The 19,893-nt window shown below is 33.2% G+C and overlaps 1 protein-coding gene across 3 annotated transcripts in view; it reads right to left on the reverse strand.

Annotated features, from left to right (window-relative positions):
• Positions 1–6,027: 6,027 nt before the first annotated feature.
• The window catches only part of LOC129227480 (protein-cysteine N-palmitoyltransferase HHAT-like), a 37,160-nt gene continuing 23,294 nt past the window's right edge, over positions 6,028–19,893 (reverse strand). For all 3 annotated transcript variants that reach the window (XM_054862049.1, XM_054862050.1, XM_054862051.1), the window contains 5 exons: positions 19,527–19,849; positions 14,521–14,556; positions 11,958–12,165; positions 10,015–10,150; positions 6,028–6,190 (listed from right to left, as the gene is read on the reverse strand). In XM_054862049.1, coding sequence (XP_054718024.1) covers positions 6,063–6,190; positions 10,015–10,150; positions 11,958–12,165; positions 14,521–14,556; positions 19,527–19,849 — 831 coding nt within the window. In that variant the 3' untranslated portion in view covers positions 6,028–6,062. The remainder of the gene's footprint in view (positions 6,191–10,014; positions 10,151–11,957; positions 12,166–14,520; positions 14,557–19,526; positions 19,850–19,893) is intronic.

The following is a 19,893-nucleotide window of genomic DNA, read 5'->3' on the forward strand; positions in this document are numbered from 1 at the left end:
AAATCTCGCCAAGGCTACTTTGCTCGCCCAATACTAAAAATTAATAACCCTAAACAAATTTGGCGAAACCTTTCAGCTGAGAATAAAAGGAATAAAGTAAATTCTTTCTCGGTTATTCATTTTGTTCTACGATAATATATTCAAGAAAATATTTTGCATACTGTCCATTCCAACTAAATGCTGCTGTAAAATATGGTAAGTTTAATTAATTTAAGATTAAAAAAAACCCCATATTCTTACAAATTCATACAAAACAATAAAAAATTTTACCTGGTATAACGTTATCCAATTTTGTTAATCCAGAGTTTTCTTGTTTACGCTTCCACCATTTAATACTTTTTTGAAAGAAATAAGGAAAACTAACATTATTTTGAGAAGCTCGAGAATACTACTAAGGGACGAATTAATTTCTGTTGTTGAAGGCGTTCTTAGACATGTTGAATGCGTTACTCAGAACAAACTGACCGCGTTTACGTCAACAGACACACGTGATGCGCAACGTGGCAATGTTTTAGGTGCAGACGCAGTTTTATAAATCACCGCAAGGTAGCGTATTCGAGCGCTGGAGTTCCGAATAGCTATAAGAGAGTTTCTTAAACCAATGTTAAATTTTGAAGCTTCGAACTATAACAGTTTATTTATCAATCTGTTTTTTCCTCCACTTCAGTGATCGTGCGAAAACAAGGATACTTTATCGTTTCTAAAAATTATACATTTGCTTAAATATGCATTCTTAAAATTCCTATAAGTAGTTGAAAGGATTGTGGAATTGGGCAGTGAATCTGCAGAAATTTTTTGAGGTATTAGACGCGAGGATTTTTTTATTGAGGTTCTATATCGATTTATTATCGACCTGTTATATTCGACCACATTTGGCCCATGTGGTTCTCCAGGGAGACTAAAGAAGCTCTTAATTATAAGCAAGCCACTTTTCGTAAGTTTAAAGAAACTGGTCAGAGTGCGGAGTGGCTCCAGTATGGTAAGGCAAGGCGAAATTTTAAGTATTTGGTACGGATTCAGAAAAGGGAATTGGAGCAAAGGCTGGCAGATGACATTGATGGGAACCCTAAGAGGTTTTTTGCTTACGCTAATTCTGGGAAAGCTCGAAACAGTCAAATTGGGCCTTTGGTTGATGAGTATGGAAATTTAATCCAAAACGATAGGGATATTGCAAATGTTCTAAATAACTTTTTTTCCAGTGTGTTTAACGATAACTGTATCTCAACAGTTGACACTAACAAGACACAAGCTATTATACAGCTTGAGGATTTTGTATTTTCCAGGGAGGAGGTTTTATTTCATTTGAAAAAGATTAAAGCAACTAAAGCTCCGGGACCAGATAATATTTATCCAAAAATTTTAGTTGAATGTGCAGAGGAATTAGTGGATGTTATTTTGAATATTTTCAATGCTTCTTATAACTCGGGGACGGTGCCAGAGGACTGGAAGCTGGCTAACATAACGCCACTCTTCAAGAAGGGGTCTAAAGGTATTGCTGGGAATTATAGACCTGTAAGTTTGACTTCGGTGATTTGTAAGATTTTTGAAACTTTGATCAAGATTAAGATCATGATGTTCTTAGAGACTAATAGTCTGTTGACTAGTTTGCAGTATGGTTTCAGGAAAGGTAAATCCTGTACTACTAATTTATTGCATTTCTACGACAAGGTTACCTTAGCTTTAGATAACAAAAAATGTGTGGATGTTGTTTATATTGATTTTCAAAAAGCTTTTGACAAGGTACCGCATGTTGCTCTTCTCAGCAAGTTAGCTGACATTGGAATAGGAGGAAAAACTTTACTTTGGGTTAGAAATTGGCTTACTGGTAGCAAGCAAAGAGTAGTTGTAAGAGGAAATCATTCCAATTGGAGTGATGTTTTAAGTGGGGTTCCTCAGGGATCAGTTTTAGGGCCTCTTTTGTTTATTATATTTATGAATGACATCAATGAAAATATTTCTGGAAGCATGAATTGTTTTGCTGACGATGTAAAAGTTATGGGGATTGTCGAAAATGAAGAACAAGTAAAACAGCTGCAAGAGGATTTAGATCATATTACTAAGTGGGCAGATAAATGGGGTATGGCAGTTAATGTAGGGAAATGTCAAGTGCTACACTTAGGTCATGGAAATAAGCGTATGAGATATCGTTTACAGGGTTCAGTCATAAATCAGGCAGAAAATGTTATGGATCTGGGTGTCTTTATAAATCAGGACTTCAAGTTTAGTCAACAGTGCAGTATTGCTAGTAACAAAGCCAACAAAATGCTTGGGTTCATCAATAGATCTATTTCAAACAAATCTAAGAAAGTTCTTCTGCCTTTATATAGGAGTTTAGTAAGACCTCATTTGGAGTATGCTGTTCAGTTTTGGTCGCCTTATCTGAAGAAAGATATTTTTGTATTGGAAAGGGTTCAAAGAAGGGTAACTAAATTAGTAAGGGGACTCTCCGATTTAGATTATGATACCAGACTTAATAGGCTTAACATGTATAGCCTGGAGCAAAGGAGAGTCAGAGGGGACATGATTCAGTTATTTAAATTTATCAAAATGAAAGATGTAAATGGATTAAATTTTTGCGGGGAAAGCAGGACAAGGGGTCATTGTTTTAAGCTATTTAAATCTCAGGCTAACTTGGAAATCAGGAAAAACTACTACTTTAGCAGGGTCGTGGGCACTTGGAATAGCTTACCGGAAGAGGCGGTAATGAGCAAGGGAGTGGATACCTTTAAGAGGGCCATTGATCTTCATTGGGGACTAATTAATTGACTAGGACCAGCCTAGCTGGGCCCAGAGCCTGTTGCTGGTCGTCACATTTGTATTTGTATTTATTTGTATATGAAAAACATTGCACTCGCAAGCATCAATATCAAAACTGAGTCGTAAGTCAAACTTTAAATCTTGATCGAAACGTACAAACTTGTTTTAAATATTGTGAGTTTAAGTTGTTTTAGAGATACAGAAGTCCTGTAAATAACTACTTTTCTTTGGGAATTGCGCAGGGTGGAACGGAAAGTGCAACTACCTACCTGTAGTGGGTTCTAGGTTGTTACTGCAATAAAACATAATTGCGTTTTCCAACAAAGAGTTGTATAGTGCATTAAAAAATTGTAACTAGAATCTAAAAGAAGAAATACTGCAATGTGCCAAGTAAGCTAAAAATGTCGACGTTTGGTAAATTTCACGAAATTGTACCGCTTATGTGTGAACTAAAAACTAAAAATTTTCAAAAATGCATGAAAAGAGTGCTTAAAGGAAGCACTTAAACGGTATTAGAACAAAAATTTTGAACATTGGAATTTTTATAAAAATATTTGAAAATTGACCATTTTTTACCTCTTTATCAAATTTTGCAGTCAATGTGCGATCTGAAGATATAAATATTATTTTTTAAAATTATTTTTCCCATGTTTAGAATGCCAGTACACAACTTTTTTTTGCTATTAGAAGTTGCTTATCGTGAATTTCCTTTTTCCGGACCACTCCTAAGAGCAATGGTGTCTCCCTCTAAATATCGAGATGCCCCCAAAAAAAGGCAAGAAATATCCTAAAAAATCTAATGGCGCAATCTACGCCATGACCCCCTCTCCCCAGGTAGGCACTCCTACTATAGGAAGCTTTACAAAAAAAAAAAAAATGTTAGTACGGAAGTCAGACCAGTAAATAGACATAAAAGTAGAATAAGCTAATAATCTGTCAATGTATTATTATGTAAATAAATATTTTTTGACCGCCCCCCTCCCACACACACAAAAAAGGTTATGTTTCAGGTTTTTGTGGGAAATTGGGGGGAAAAATCAAAAACCCTCGAACGAGTCGAGCACCGTCTGAAAAAATTGGGAACGTTTTGCCGTTATTTTTGAATGTAAACGTTATGAAAAGGAAGAAAACGAAATGTAATGAAAACTCTTATATTAAAATAATTTCCGATCTTGATTCTTTTGCAGAAAAAGGGTTCACTTTTGAGATCGCAACTTTCGTTAAGGGTTCGATTTCACTATTACTTTTGTTGCTTTTATTTTGAATTTTTTTTTTAAAAACATTTTGAGTTATATCAAATTATTTTTAAAAAATGAGCATTAATTCGCCACTGTTGGAAAATTCGCGAATACGAGAGTTCCCGAAATTTTCGCGCCGTGTTATAGTAATAAGGCATAATTTTAGATTTTCTTCATCGCTTTCAGCGAAAATTAAACAAAGAATTCACATAGGGGCGGTTTTCTAAAGCGTTGATTCAATTCGTTTTTTATTACGCACTAGCTACGATGCCTCGAAAATAAAAGTTGTGTCAATTGGTCAGTGGTCGGAAGTAGCGCGCTACAAGTAGCGACGCTGTTGTTGTAGCACATTTTTTTAGTAGTTTGTAGTGTAGCGCACTACTTTTTCAAAAAAATAATGCAGCAAGTAGTTTGATACAAAAAAGTAGGTTATAGGTATTTCTGAAAACTACTTTTAAACAAAGTTTTTTTTTTACAAAAAGAAACAAGGTTTCAAAGGAATCTGACTGGTGCAAATCTTACGCGAATACATCAGCGGAAAAATACAAGCTGACCTCAAACATATGATTTTGACGCCATATGTTCTATCTGTTTGACGCCATTAGTTTTTTTCTCCCTTTTTTGGCATTGTACTTTTCCTATTTCCCCAATATTCGCCTTCAAGCGCCCCCCCCCCTTCCTTTGAAATTAGAACATCCTTGCTTTTAGTACTTTTTTCTTTGCAAAAATTTAAAAGCATTTCTTCTCCAGCAATTAATGAATAAGGTATTAAAAATGTCAAAATTTAATAACTCTAATCTGTACTGAAATCGGTTTCTATGGGGAAAATATCTGAGGCCCCCCTTAAAAGTTTGCATATGGGCGCCCTTGATGTAGCTTAGAAAGAAAAGAATAAGCAGTAACTGCCAATTACGTACCATGTTTGTGTTTTCTGGCAGCTAAGAATGTGCCGAGGATAAACGTTTTAGATTCGAATGAAATTATTGTTCTAATATTTACTAAATATTGAAGCAACTGTAAATGTTGTAAAAGAGGATGATATTGGACTGCGCTGACCAGCTGACAATAAATATTAGTGTTATAGAAAAGTATGATAATGAAAATTTTCATTTTCGTACAAATTTACCTGTTAAACAAAAAACTTTCGGTATCAATGTAATCCTCATATAATTTAAAATTGCACATTGAAGTAAGTTCAACATTCTTAGTTATGTTTTATATATTGGATATTTACGTATGAATATCCTGATATATAATAGTCAATGATCGAGTAACGCTTCTGACGTCACCAACAATGAAACTCGCGCCAGGGCATGATAATTTCTAAATTTGAGTTTTTGGAACCTCAAAAAACTTCCTGTACACATTTTTGATCGCTATAAAGTGTTAAGTGATGTGCTACAATCGCGTTTTTAAGACGAAAATTCCGAGGGACAACCTTCTTTTTATAACATTAAAGATAATCTAAAATTACGTTTTTGGAACTTCAGTATTCAAAAATACATTGAGGGAGAGTTCCTGCATCTCAGATAAAGGCAGGGGCGACTGACCCTCCCTTGTATCCGTCCTTGGCAATAGCAAGGGAAAGATTTTCTTTTCACTAAAATGATATTCTTTTCATTGATAATTTTTTAAGATAAAATCAGTAGTTCACACAAAAGTTAAAATTAAAAGCTACTTTTTTTTGTAAATTTGACTTCTTTTCAGAGTTTTCCATACTGGCAGGAAGACTATTTTCAAGGAATGGATCTGAAAAACTTCGGTGGGAAGCTCACTATGATAGGTAGTCCGTAGGCCCTGCCTTGCCAGGATGCTTCTGAGTTTAGAGAGCCCCAAACATGAAATCGAAGACTGAGTAATATCTTTTGAAGACCAGAGGTCCTTTCAAGCATTTTGCGGGATGGTCCCCGAGCTGTTAGAGCCTCCAAACGTTTTATTTTGCTCTGTTGCGAATAAGTTTCAACTTTGCAGACCAAATTTTCTTTAAATGTAAACATAACTGAAATTAGATAAAATGAAACTTATGCAAAAATATATTTATTTACAATCATTAGTCATAAAAATATATCACAAATGAGAATTATCCGAGTATGCAAGATGGTTTTCTGAGGACGCTTTATGTTGCAAAACATCCATAGACACATGACATCCACAGTACATTATAAATGCAATTGGTAGGAAAGGTATCCATCCCGCTACAAAAGAAAAAAAATAATAATAAAAAATTCATTCTTTCTAGGATTAACATTAAAAAACAGCGAAGTGGCATTTTTAAACACTAATGCAGGGGTTCCCAAACTTTTCCAATTTGCAGCACCCTTTAAAGAAATTTTCCAAGTCACACAATTTCATCTCTTTTTCGTACATATCAGTCACGTGCGGTCTGCCTTAAGTGAACCAGATATTAAAAAATAATAATTTGTTATTTTTATGCTCATGAAGGACACTAAATACGAATTTGGAAAATATTTTCTGTTCCTAAAAATGAGTAATACGTGGGAGTAGCTCGACCGAAATCTTCTGAGCACATTTCTCCCATCCGGCAAACAGCAAACCATGAGAGTTCAACAAGCCTAATCCAAGCAGAAACGGAATTGAAAGATAGTTGCCATGACAACCCATGTCACCCTAGCTTCTATTCAGTGAGAGGAGACTAGTGAAGAAGCGCGTTTATGGCACCAATCCCGCCAATCCAAGCAGGCTTGGTTTGCTTGGGCAGACCGCATGTCACTGTTTTATATGTTACTGTGAAAGTTCGAAATCTGGTAAGTGTCGACAATAATTGGTGAATATTAACATTCACATACCAAAGAGATTGACAAAAGTCCAAATATTTCCAACGAATCAATGGTGGAAGTCAACATTGTCGAATCTCGGTCTTTTATGGTAACAATTAATACTATGGGTTCTTTGAGGTACCCTTTGCCTCTTCTTGTGGCATCCCAGGGTGTTACAGCACCCAATTTGGGAACCCTGCACTAATGAGAAAGTGAAAGCATGATTACAGATAAATCCCACAAAGAAGAAAAAAAAAAGTAATGACTAACAAGACAATCCTAATGATTCAGGAAAATGAATTATGCAGGCTTGAAAAATTACAGGAACAAAAGAAAGATAGCCCTCCAAAAAGAAAAATAATATACATTAGCCCAAAAATACTTTAATCATAACTATCACGCTTTTTGCATTGTCAGAAAAGGATTTAACCACATATGCAGCTTGCAGCACCCTCCACCGATCAATAGTAACCCCAAGGTGCTCCAGGGCAGTGGTTAAGAGTAATTTTTTTTAAAGTTGGACACTTTTGATTTGATAGTTGATGTCTTCAATTTTCTTAAAAATTTCAGGATGTGTTAGTGGTACTATGATAAGAAAAAGTGAAGTTTCTTTTTTTTTTTTAAACTGATTTGTTTGTCCTTGAGTAGGGGTCAAAGTTTAAGGTCATGAAAAAAAAAGAACTAAATATATGATTGCTTTCCTACAAAATTATCCCCGAATGGGATGAAATTTTCTAGAGTGTAGGGATGTCTTTGAAACTATGTCTATGCAAATTTTCAGCTTCGGAGATCCGAATCCTGAGGATCTAGGGTCTTAAAAATAAAGTGCTCCAAAATGGCGGATAAGCTTTGTGAGAAGAATTGCCATGTTGTGGTCAAGGTTACACGAAATTTTATAACACTGGAAGCATGACATTTTGGGAGCTTAAAATACATTTGGCTGTCGATTTGTTCTAGTATTTGTGTGAGTTTGAGCTCATAAGAGTTTTAGTAGCACGCATATAAACTCTTGAAAAAATGCTCTTTTATACTGAAATCATCCTTTTTGAGACTGTTTAATTAATTAATATGATTAGATCTATAAGAAGACTCATGGTTTTCTGAGATGAGTCTAAAACTACACCACAAAGAGCACAATTACAGCTCTTGCTCAAAGTTATTGACTCAGGCATTGTAGAGTAATTGACCTAAAACTTTGGTTCTTGTGGTTTCAAATTATCAACTTTGAAACAGCATAATTAAAAAAGTGGATTAGTTGCCATGGCTTTCAAACCAGGACCTTAAACTACACCACTCGGACTATAACTACAGCTGTGTCCCAAAGTTGATGACCCGTCGCGATCAAAGTTATTGACCTCTAAAATTGGCCATTTTTAAAAAATCATCGACTTTGAGACCGTTTAACTACTAAAGCCAAGCGAAACAAAAGCTATTATATATTTTTTTAGTACTATACTGTAGTGAGTAGTTAATCATATAACTTCTTTCCGAGGGTTACTCGGCTTTAGCAGATATCCGGGCCCAAACAAGGCAAAAAAGTTTAAAAAATTGCATTTTCAATTGACCTTTGCCCTCAAAGCCATGAGTGAGTCACCAAAATATTTACACTAGAATGTACCTAATATCAAGTAGCATCTTTATTTAAAAGAACTGGCTCGGTTCACTAATTGCTTTTGAAGCAAAGCAATCATACATACATTTAGCTATTCTTTCTCACGACCCTAAACTTTGACCTCAACTCGAGGGCCAACAAGTCAAATTAGAGGGGGAAGAAGATTCACTTTTTCTTATCACAATACAAGTAAAATATCTTGGAAGTCAGGAAAATTGAAGGTGTCAACTATCAGGCCCCCATTTATTTTGTCCAGCTTTAAAAAAAATGACTCTGAAAGAATTTTACAAACTAATTAGTTCTCAGGAAATGAATAGCACAATTCAGAGTTGATTTTATTGATTTTAAGATACTTTTATTGTTTGATAATATTAATGAATAACAATTCACAAAAAATAATTATTAATTTTTATTTCAATAATTTTCGAACTTTCGTAGTTTTTCTGATTTGAAATCTGCAAAAAAGGTTGCAACATTTTACGAGGGGGGGGGGGGGAGATCCCTTCTTCCTCTATATCAACATACATGCTTACCAGGTTTAACTTGTTTTGTGACTGAAATGCACTGCATAAAGACTGTAGTCTCTCTCCTTCCCTCTTAATAAATTAGAATCCTACTTTAGTTCATAGTTATATTGATTTCTTCACTTTCTCTATATACAGTGGAGCCCTTTAATTGGAATATCAGTTAAAACAATATCCACCTTAATGTAATAATTTCTCAATACATCAAACTATAGTAATTTGCCATTTTCATTCCGGATAATAGGGAAGTTGCAACCTATTAAATGTTCATATTTTGACTATTGGATATTGTTAATTGACCCTGAAAACTTAAAAATTCACCATCGTCGAATTTTAAAACACCGTGATTGATTTTTAATGAATTTTTAAAAATCCACGCGCAAAAGTGCGCTCTTCTGAAACGTCACGAGCTTACGTCACAGGGCACTAATGGGCAGCCTTCCGCCGAAGATCCCTTGTTTTCGCTACGGACATTTTGAGCGCGCTGATATTTTTATTTTTTAGAAATTCAATAATCCTTTTGAACACACTATGGAGGCCAGATTCGTTAAAGCACAATCTAATAATCTTCCTCAAGTAACATCAATGATGGTATTCGAATATTTCCAACAGGATGAAAGGTTTAAAGTTCCAGAAGCGCGAGGAGTTAAGTGCGAGGAAGTAAGCCTTACGTTTCGTCTTCAAAGTCAACTGCACGTCCTTCGGCTTCTCCCGTGGCGGAAGAGCGCATACGTCACTTTCCTGTGCCATTTGACGTCACAATCGCTTGAACTTTAAAAATTAAAAAAAAAAACTACTTATCGTATTTAAAAAAAATTTTCACCAATGATGTTCATTCCTGTTACTCCTTCATATAAAATTAAAAGTGAAAAATCGAAAACTTCCATATTAAATATTTCACTTATTAGAAGTTTTTTGTGGCAAACTGGCTATTCCATTATGCATACTTTACTAATTTTTACTTTGTTTTGAGATTTCATGACTCATATGGATTCTGCACCATCAATACAGTTTCAGTGCTTAGCATTCTGTTAGATAAATATCCATTTCAAATTATGTAAAGCTGGACGAAAAGTAATTTAAAAGGAAGTATATTCCAAACTTACTTAACATCACTCTTTTGAGCAGCAACATACCAATATCCCAGTTAGAAAGAAAAAAGGTACATGATATGCACATCATTATAAAATGCATTGTGCCACACAATGCAGAGAGCCTTTTCTGAGCCAGTGAAGAAAACCCCTGTAATCATAAATATTTAATTAGGAGTTAAGATATTGGCATAAAATGAGATAAGGTTCTAGAATTTCAACAAACAATAAAACACTTTGCAGTTCTTTAATTTTTCAGTTTGCTTTGTGACATAATAGAAATACTTTTAAGTTGGACAGATTACTAGAAATTTGTTCCTAATGCCACCGTTGCAAGATAATTAACACAACGTTGGTTCAAACAGTCATGTCCTTAAAAATGTTCATGTACTTTTTTCGTGTAGAAGTTATTTAAAAAAAAATTGGTTGTGGAAAAAATTTGCTGTAGAATATTTTGGTATAGCACTCCTTCCCTTCTGCAAGTATGGGATAAATACAGCTAATTTCTTATGCAATGAGACATCAATTTCTTTTGCTAATTTTCCAACACTGTTTCTCAGGCAGTTTTCTGTATGCAAGGTCTTATGGTGAAATTATTGTACCAATACCCATGGTTATCACACAATACATAATACAAATGTGAAGACCAGAAACAGACTTCAGGTTCAGCAAGGCTGGAATTAGTCAGTTTATTAGTCCTCAATGAAGATCAGTGGCCCTCTTAAAGCAATCTACCCCGTTACTCATCACAGCCTCTCCTGGTAAGCTGTTCCCAACCCTACTCAAGTAATAAGTTTTCTTATTTCCAGATTAGTTGGAGATTGGAATAGCTTAAAACAATGACTCCTTGTCCTGCTTTCCGTGCAAAAGATTAATCCATTAGCATATTTCATTTTGATAACTTTTAACAACTGAATCATGTCCCCTCTGATTTTCCTTTGCTCCAGGCTATACATATTAAGCCTTTTAAATCTGGTATCATCCCCCTTACTAGCCTGGTGACCCTTCGTTGAACATTTTAGAGTAAAGAAATATCTTTCGTGAGGGTTTTAAGGTTGTCCCACGATTAAGTTAGTTGGATAGACTTTTAGATAAAAGTTTCAATGCCGCTGTAAATAAATATAATTTTTAAATTCGGTCAACTGGAGAGTTTATTCCAAGTAGGAAGAGGAAGAAAATGATGCAGTTCTTCAATACATCTAACAATATTTACTAAACAATAATATTTACATCATTGTTTATGACTTCTTATCAGCAAGACGACACTTTGAATCCCATTTTTAAACAACACCTTGTCTTTGGAGGCAAAGAGCTCAACTAATGGGCCATTTCAACCTCACTTGCGGGATAAAAGAACGCTTACAATTCATTAACATTTTGACATATCTCTTAATAATTTGATTTAACAGGGAAAGCAAATTTTTCAATCTTTCCATTAGATATAAAGGTATTCCTGACACAGTTATATTATTATTAAAAATTTAGCTCATTAAATTTCAATTTATTTGCAAGTGTCACATGTGCGACATTCTAAGTCAACCTCTTGTAACTTGCATATGAATTAGTTAATATTTTTGCTCCATTAATATAATCTCTATTAATATATTAATGTTAAATTGAACTAGGTTTTGAGAGCAAAAGTTCCAATGTAAAGGAAACATATCTCATTTGTTAAGAAACAATAGTTTAAACCATCAAAAAAAAAAAAAAAAAAAAAAAAAAAAAATATGTATGCTGTTTTCACATCATTTTTGAAATTTTGCCAAAATATTTGCCAAGAAAAATAAGTGAATGTCAAAAGGTGCAAGGTTTGGGGAGTACACTTGACGCAAAAAACTTTCTCAGCACATTTCAGAACAATAAATTCATTTAGTATTAAAATATTCCAGAAATTTTAATGACACAGAAACATCTTCATTGAAATTAAAATACTTCATATATTATGAGGTATCACAAACCTTCTTTTGAAAATAGTTTTTGTCCCCAACACAAAGAAAAGGCTTCATTGTCATTTCTGTTGAAACAAGGATGAAATTTAAAAACGTCCACATGCACACTGGTTTCTCCATTCCATGCCACATACAAACAAATGCAAACGATATGAAGAGACCACATAATTTTCTGGAAGCGCTCCAACTTCCTTTAATAACAGGATAATACAAGTAACTGGAAAAAAAAAAATTTGCTTTTATTAAGTATTATATAACAAAATCTAGCTTTAATAATCACAAAATGTAAAGTACTTTTCTACTCTAAGCATATTATATATATCTGTACAAATACAGTCGACGCTCGTTGACAATCATTGTCATTGTCATCCAAACCAGATTGGTCACAATAATGCATAACCTCGCATTATGAATGTATAAAATATTAATCATTATTTTGTCACAATTAAAAATAATGGAATAATTTTAGCAAAGTGTATCACATTAAAAAAATTATAAAAAATTGACAATTTTTTCCTTCATTTTGTACTCCTTTCTTTTATGTCACAAAATTAAAAAAAAAAAATTACTCATAACATCGTTGTGCTAAAGTGTTGTAGTGCTAATTTTTTTCTAACTGGAATGCAAGACTATTTTTTTTATAAAAAATATTTGAACAACTCATTTTGATGCTTATCCTGTCAATTCTTTGGGAGGGGCAGGGGATTTTCCAGAAATAGGATTGAAACCTATGTATCATAATTGTATTAAACCCTTATACATCAATAAATTTAAAAAAGGCATGATAAAAAAGAATAAGTTATCGATTGGTTATATGAACGATATTGAAGTAAAAAATCCTGCCAGAAACCAAACAAATTTGATAAGTAGCAAAAGACCTGTTTCATGCTTTGTTGAGACTGGATTACCCATTTTAAAATAACCTTATTTATAATGTGATGAACTAAGTAGGAAATGGTAGGAGGAAAACCAGAGATTGGGGGAGGGGGGGGGGGACCAAGTTTTTGGTTTTTCTTTCTCTCTTTTTTTTTTTTTTTTTGAAAAAGTCATTTTTCATTCAAAAAAATTTAAAAATTTGTAGCATAAAAGAATGCTTTCAGGAAGTTCTAATATTTACAATCTAATGTTTTCTCTCTTTATTATTATTATTTTTTTTTTACAGTTTAGTATTTCATATGAAAACACAAACTTTGGTAAAGCAGTAAGAATTTTAATTTTTCTGTATATTTGAATTTTTCTCACTAAAATTGTTAAATTTAAATGCAGGGCAGAATTACGTCAATATTATCTACTAGTGGAAATATTTAGGAATAATAATATCCATTTAATGTGTCTGTATGTATGTGTTTTAGTTGTTGCATATATTTGTATAAACACAAGCAAAGAAAAAAAAATGTTTAAAATTTTCCATTTATTAAAAAAAAAAAAAAAACTGCAAAAAATTACTGTTGAAAATATTGATTGTCAATTTAAAAAAAATTTTGTATCCAAAATTATTGGTTGAATGATGATTTGACTAACTTGAATAATTTTTGGTGCTTTCAACAAGGAAAACTACTGGAAGTTATGAGAAAGAAAGTAACAGTAAAAGTTTTTTCATGTATTTCTGTTAAGAAAAAAATAATATGGATTGGTGTCAGTTGGGATAAAACAAAACTTGGGGTAAATGGAAACAACTCTACAACCATGCTTATGGTAATTTTTGAAACTAAACTGTTGGTGAGTGATGACTAGAAAATATATAAAAAACATTCTGAGCGTTTCAGATACTTCCAAACAATTGCATAGGTGCAGGTCCGGATCCTTGGGCATATGACATATGCCACCGGTTACAGGTGCAGATTGAAGAGGCGGAAAAATTCATGATGGCAAAATGTAAGGCAAAAAAAAAAAAAAAATGAAAAACTCAAATTTGCTTTTTAGTTTTTTTTTTCTTAGCAGCTCACATTGCAGCAATACGCAAGAGTATGCTTGATGATTTAAGGAAAAAAAATATATATTAAGGCGTTTTTTTAAGTTTAAGGATTTTATATTTGTCTCTCTATCAAGTCTAAAACTGCAAAGTAACAAAATAACTGGTTTCAATTCTTAGAATGAGGTGATCTATACCATCTAAGCAAGTTTTGCCACCACGGGGGGGGGGGGGGGGGCTCCCCCGTGTATATACAGTCAAACCTTGTTGATGTGAAATCGCTTCATGAGAATTATTGCTTCACGTAAATACTCCTTTGGTCTCATGAATTAACAATGGCTAAACAATTTATTGGATAAGATGAAATCCGGTTGACACTAAATAATTTTCATGGTTCTGTGAATTTTGAGTCAATGAAGTTTCATGTATGTGTGTATATATGTATTTTCTTGGTATTTTTTATGGAAAAGTATGTTGAAGAAAAAATTTCATTTGAAAAATAAAATTCATATCAGAACAGGTTAATAATCACTAATAAAACTTGTACAGAGATCTGAAAAGATTCTATTATACAGATGATACATTTCAGTGTGGGAATTAGAAACAACTATCAAATTGAAAAATACGCAACTTTTTTGAGGAAAAAAAGGGAGAACATACCGTAAAATCCAAAAGTATAATCCACGATCAAAGTGCCTAAAAAAGATAAAGAATAAACTAGTACAAGTATTGAAAAATCAATACAGAAATCAAGATGAGAAACTAAGTTATATGAGGCTGAACAAAGGAAGTAGTACAGATACAGGATAATTTCACTTAATATAACTTTGGGACATGGTGTAGCTTCATACTCTTGCGCTGTGTCATCATTATCAATTCACTTTCTTCTGTTTTACTTGTCTTTAGTTTAGAAACTGGCATTTATATTAATAGCTCCGATTTTCATTTGAAAATTTACTTTTACGAAAGTGAAATAAGAATATAGCCATTTATGAATCAAACCTGCAAAGATCCCTACTTGATTTTGTTTATTTATTTTTAATATAACAAATTACTTTCTTTAATCTACAATATTTTAAAAGTTCACAATAAAAATAACTTATTACTAAAGAGCAAACATGTTTTTTGTTAAAATTATTTGTGGTAACTGTAGTGTCTCACACAATTGACAATGCACATGAATATTGGTTTTAAGGAGGGCCTGGCTCATGCCACATGCCAAGTGGTGTGGTGCAGTGGGGAAAGTACTTTTGAGGGTCCTTTAACCAGATTCTGATTTGACTTGTTACCGTCAGGTTTCAGTAAACTGTGTTGTGAGCATAAGGTTTATTTAATCTTTCTTTAATTAAAAAAAGTAAATTATTATACCTATCATAAATATAAATAAAAATAAAATTGCTTATAAGAAATCATTTAAAAATATTTCCTTTTAAATATATTCCCCAAATAAACATAAAACATTGTATTTAGGTGAAATATGTGACAAAGAACCACCTGGTGACCGTAAATCGATTTTTATAAAATGTGCTGATACAACTTTTGTGCTTAGCATGGCAGTATATACCCTTTGACCCCTCCCCCCTGGAAAAATATGAAATGACAGGCATGAGGACAAATGCTCCAGTTGACTGTGCCATAATAAGACACTTGTCTTAACTATTCCCAATTGACATAAACTAGAGAAAAGTGTGCTTAGAAGCAGGGTTGCTAAAAAAAACTGTAAAAAAAAAGTTTTTTTTTTGGTTTAAACCAGGTTTTTTTTGGTTTAAACCGGGTTTATTTGGTTTAAATACTATTTGTAAGAAAAATAATTTTGTTTTAGGAAAATCATTTGTTCATTGTCTTTATGAACGATATTCACAAAAATATTTCTGGGAACATGAATTGTTTTGCTGATGATGTCAAAGTTATGGGGACTGTAGAAAATGAAGAACAAGCAAATCAGCTGCAAGAAGATCTAGATCATATTACGGAGTGGGCTGATAAATGGGGTATGGCTGTTAATGTTGGGAAATGTCAAGTGCTACATTTAGGGCATGGAAATAAGTGTACAAGTTATTATTTGCAAGGTTCAGTCATTAGTCAGGCAGACAAAGTTACTGATCTGGGGGTCCTAATAAGTCAGGATTTAAAGTTTAGCCAACAGTGCAGCATTGCTAGCAACAAAGCCAATAAGATGCTTGGGTTTATCAATAGATCTATTTCAAATAAATCTAAAGAAGTTCTTCTGCCCTTATATAGAGTTTGGTAAGACCCCATTTGGAGTATGCTGTTCAGTTTTGGTCTCCTTATCTTAAGAAAGACATTAATGTATTGGAAAGGGTTCAAAGGCGGGCTACAAGGCTAATAAGTGGACTTTCCCACTTAGATTATGATTCCAGGCTTAGAAGGCTAAAAATGTACAGTCTTGAGCAAAGAAGAGACCGAGGGGACATGATTCAGCTGTTTAAATTTATTAAAACGAAAGATGTTACGGGGCTAAAGTTTAGCACTGAAAACAGGACAAGGGGTCATTGTTTTAAGCTATTTAAATCTCAGGCTAACATGGATATTAGGAAAAATTATTATTTTAGCAGGGTAGTGGAACCTTGGAACAGCTTACCGGAAGAGGTGGTAATGAGCAAAGGAGTAGACAGTTTTAAGAGGGCCATTGATCTTCACTGGGGATTGTAAATTGACTAGGACCAGTCTAGCTGGGCCCAGAGCCTGTTGCTGGTCGTCACTTTTGTATTTGTATTTGTATTTGTATTTTATGAATTAATTGTTAAGGAATGTTTAATATTTATATTTGTATCTAATTTCTTCGTAATTAAGAGTAAAATCTTGTAATTTCATCTCCTCATACATAGAAATTTCTGTAGGAGAATATTGTTTGAAAAAGTGTAACTATTATAAAAAATACAATATGTAAATGTGCCTTGGTACAAATAATCAAAAAAATAATTTATTGTGATAGTTCAGACATTATTAACTACTAATAATCAAGAATAAAGTCTTGTGAATTAATTTCCTCATAATCATTGCTATCAACGATAAATAAAAAAAGTGAAATTAAAATCACACTTCTTCAACATGGAAAGTATTTCGCAGTATCTACAAATGAATCACAAGTTTGATTGACATTACAGAACTTCAAAAATCAAAAGATCGATGCATATTTTGTTTAAAGATTAAAAAAAAGTTACAAATCATGTAATTTATTTACCTAATGTATCAGTGACAACAATTATAGAAACAGGACAAATCAGTTTCAAGAAAATCATTGTTTTCCATTGTAGACATTATTTCTCCTGGTTTAATGCATTTAGAAATATATTTTTTTTTATCAAAGCAAAAAAAATCATTTTAATTAAAAGCTTCAGTATTAAAATAATCTTTTAACATATTTTAATAATGAAGACTTAAATAATGTTTATTGATTCTTCCACCATTCATATATGAGACATCTTTTAATATAAGGGGTAGGATCAAAAAAGTTTTTTGAAAAATAAAAATTTAGCATTAAATTTTTTTTTAATAACAGCACTGAGTAACATGGATATTTTCCGTTTTCATAATCTTATATATTTTCTTTTCTTGTTTTGACTGCACTGTCTATCAGGGATGCAAAAAGTGTGCGGGTGTAAGCGAAATTTTATGCCTACTCTAAGTGTTCTTGGACTTCTTTAGTTACTTTTTTTCCCTTGTCATTTAAATATTCTAGCGTAAAAATTTATATACACTATGCATCATGGGCGCCCATTTGCAAAATTTTAGGTGTGGGGGGGGGGAGGCTCAGATATTTCCCCCATGGTTTAGCAGGATATTTCCCCCATGGAAAACGATTTCAGTACAGATTAAGAGTTATTAAAATTTGACATTTTTAATACCTTATTTATTAATGGCTGGAGAAGAAATGTTTTAACATTATTTTCAAGGAAAAAAGTTCTAAAAGGAAGGAAGTTCTAATCTCTAAAGGGGGGGGGGGAGGTTGAGCCCCCACTTGCTCCCCCCATATGGGCACACATGCAAGCATCGCTTCAATGGTACATAATCTATCTTGATAAATCTTAAGTAATCAAGCAAATTACATAGTAAATGAAGTTTTGGTTGAAATATGCTTTTTGGACTATCTTGAAATGCATAAGACTGAAAAATAATGATAATTGAATAAATAAAAAAAGAGCTACTTTGTTTTTTTCTCCATGTAATTTTAGAAAAACGTAGTTGGTCTGCCTAGTATATTTATGTACCTAATAATGGTAATAGGAAAGCTGCATTGATTTGAAAAAAAGAAAAACTTTTTAGCAAACTTACATTACCTTAAAAAATATCAGTTTCTAAATTTATTAAATCCGTAATTTATCTATAAAGCTATGCTAGTTACTTTGCATTAATTAGATATTTCTCTTTGCAATAATACAGTAACCCATCGTTGTATCGCGCTTTTCGGGGGACAAAGGAAAAGCGCAATATATCCGAGGTCATTAAAAATAGATATCCATCCAACACATACAAGTAAATTAGCATTCACTCTTTTTGACATGATTTTCAAATGGTTTCGATATAGTTCACAAATTTACTATCACACATATTGAAACTTATACAAGATTTAAATTTAAGTAAATTTTCTGCGTCAATATGAAGTGGCGAATAAAGATAATCTTCAATAGCTACATTGTGATAAGAGTGAGCATGCCAATACCCTCTTATTCCCAGTAGACTTTTTAATCCCTTCGATTTGCAATAGAAAGGATGTGAAAAGTAAAAGTAACCAGATCGTTAAGAGAAAACTCTTTTGCCCATCCAGCGCATTCTTCCTTTCTTTGATGCAAATCCTGATTTGTGCAACCAAGCACAAATCTTTTCTGTGCTAACAAGTAGTCAGAGAGGACGTATGTTCTCTTCTACTTAGACCAGTATGACACCTGCCTGCTGTCTCTCACTCATTGTAAAAATCTTAGTATCAATACGAAAGAAAACGTCAAGTAGTTTCCAAATTATATCCTAAACTGAAACACATTTCATGTATGTACATTTGGATGGCAGTAGTTGCCGCTGCTTTTCCAGCGAATTCAGAAGAATAGGATCATCCTCATTTTGTTCATTGACAAAATAAGATTACCTTCAGATATTACCTTTTCTGAGTAATACTATATGTTTTCATGAATGGTTTCAAGCTAAAACAAGGTTTTTTTTTTTTTTTAGGTTTTAATATTTTGGGAGACAAAAGAAAGGAGCAATATATCCGAATGAGCAGTGGCATATACAAGAGGGGGGGGGGGGGTTAGAACCCCCTTGTCAAAAATTTAGGTTGAATTGTGAACTTGTGTGAACTTCTTATGATGATTTTTAATGATATATATCAAAAATCATCGTATAATCAAACCCTCCCCTTGAAAAAATCCTGGATACGCCACTGCAAATGAGCGATAGATCGAGGCGCGATATAACGAGGGGCTACTGTATGTAAAATTTATGAAAACACTTGATGAAAAACAATGAAGTTTTTCAAAAAAAAAAAAACATTTTTGGAAAAAAACCACGAGTTTTTATTTAAAAACCATTTTGTTTAAACCACGATTTAAACCAACGTGGTTTAGACCAAACAACCCTGCTTAGAAGCAATCAAACTGAGCTCATTGTTCAATTCTTTGAATGATTCGTAAATGATGTGTAAAACTTACCGATACAGGAAGGATGATGAATGAATGGCTGTGATGCATCGAGGTGGAGGTGGGCACTCAATATCCTCTAATTCAGCAATTCTTGCTGTTATCCCATAAATGATAAAGTATTTGAGGTAAAACATCATTGGTAAAGCATATCCCAGGCCACATAAGGCCCAGCTAGTGAAGGTTGAACACAGCTCAGGATGATACTGTACAGCAGAGGAATACACAAAGTGAAGAAGCAACTCAAACACTAAATACCACAGAAAAAAGTAGAGAAGATGAAAAACTTTACTTAAGTATTGTTTTGCTGAGAACTGTTGATTGACCTGCATTACCTGGAAAACATTGGGATCCTCATTATTTAACGACAAATAATAAG

This window comes from Uloborus diversus, chromosome 8 (genome assembly GCF_026930045.1).
Source record: "Uloborus diversus isolate 005 chromosome 8, Udiv.v.3.1, whole genome shotgun sequence".
In the NCBI taxonomy this organism is placed as follows: Eukaryota; Metazoa; Arthropoda; class Arachnida; order Araneae; family Uloboridae; genus Uloborus; species Uloborus diversus.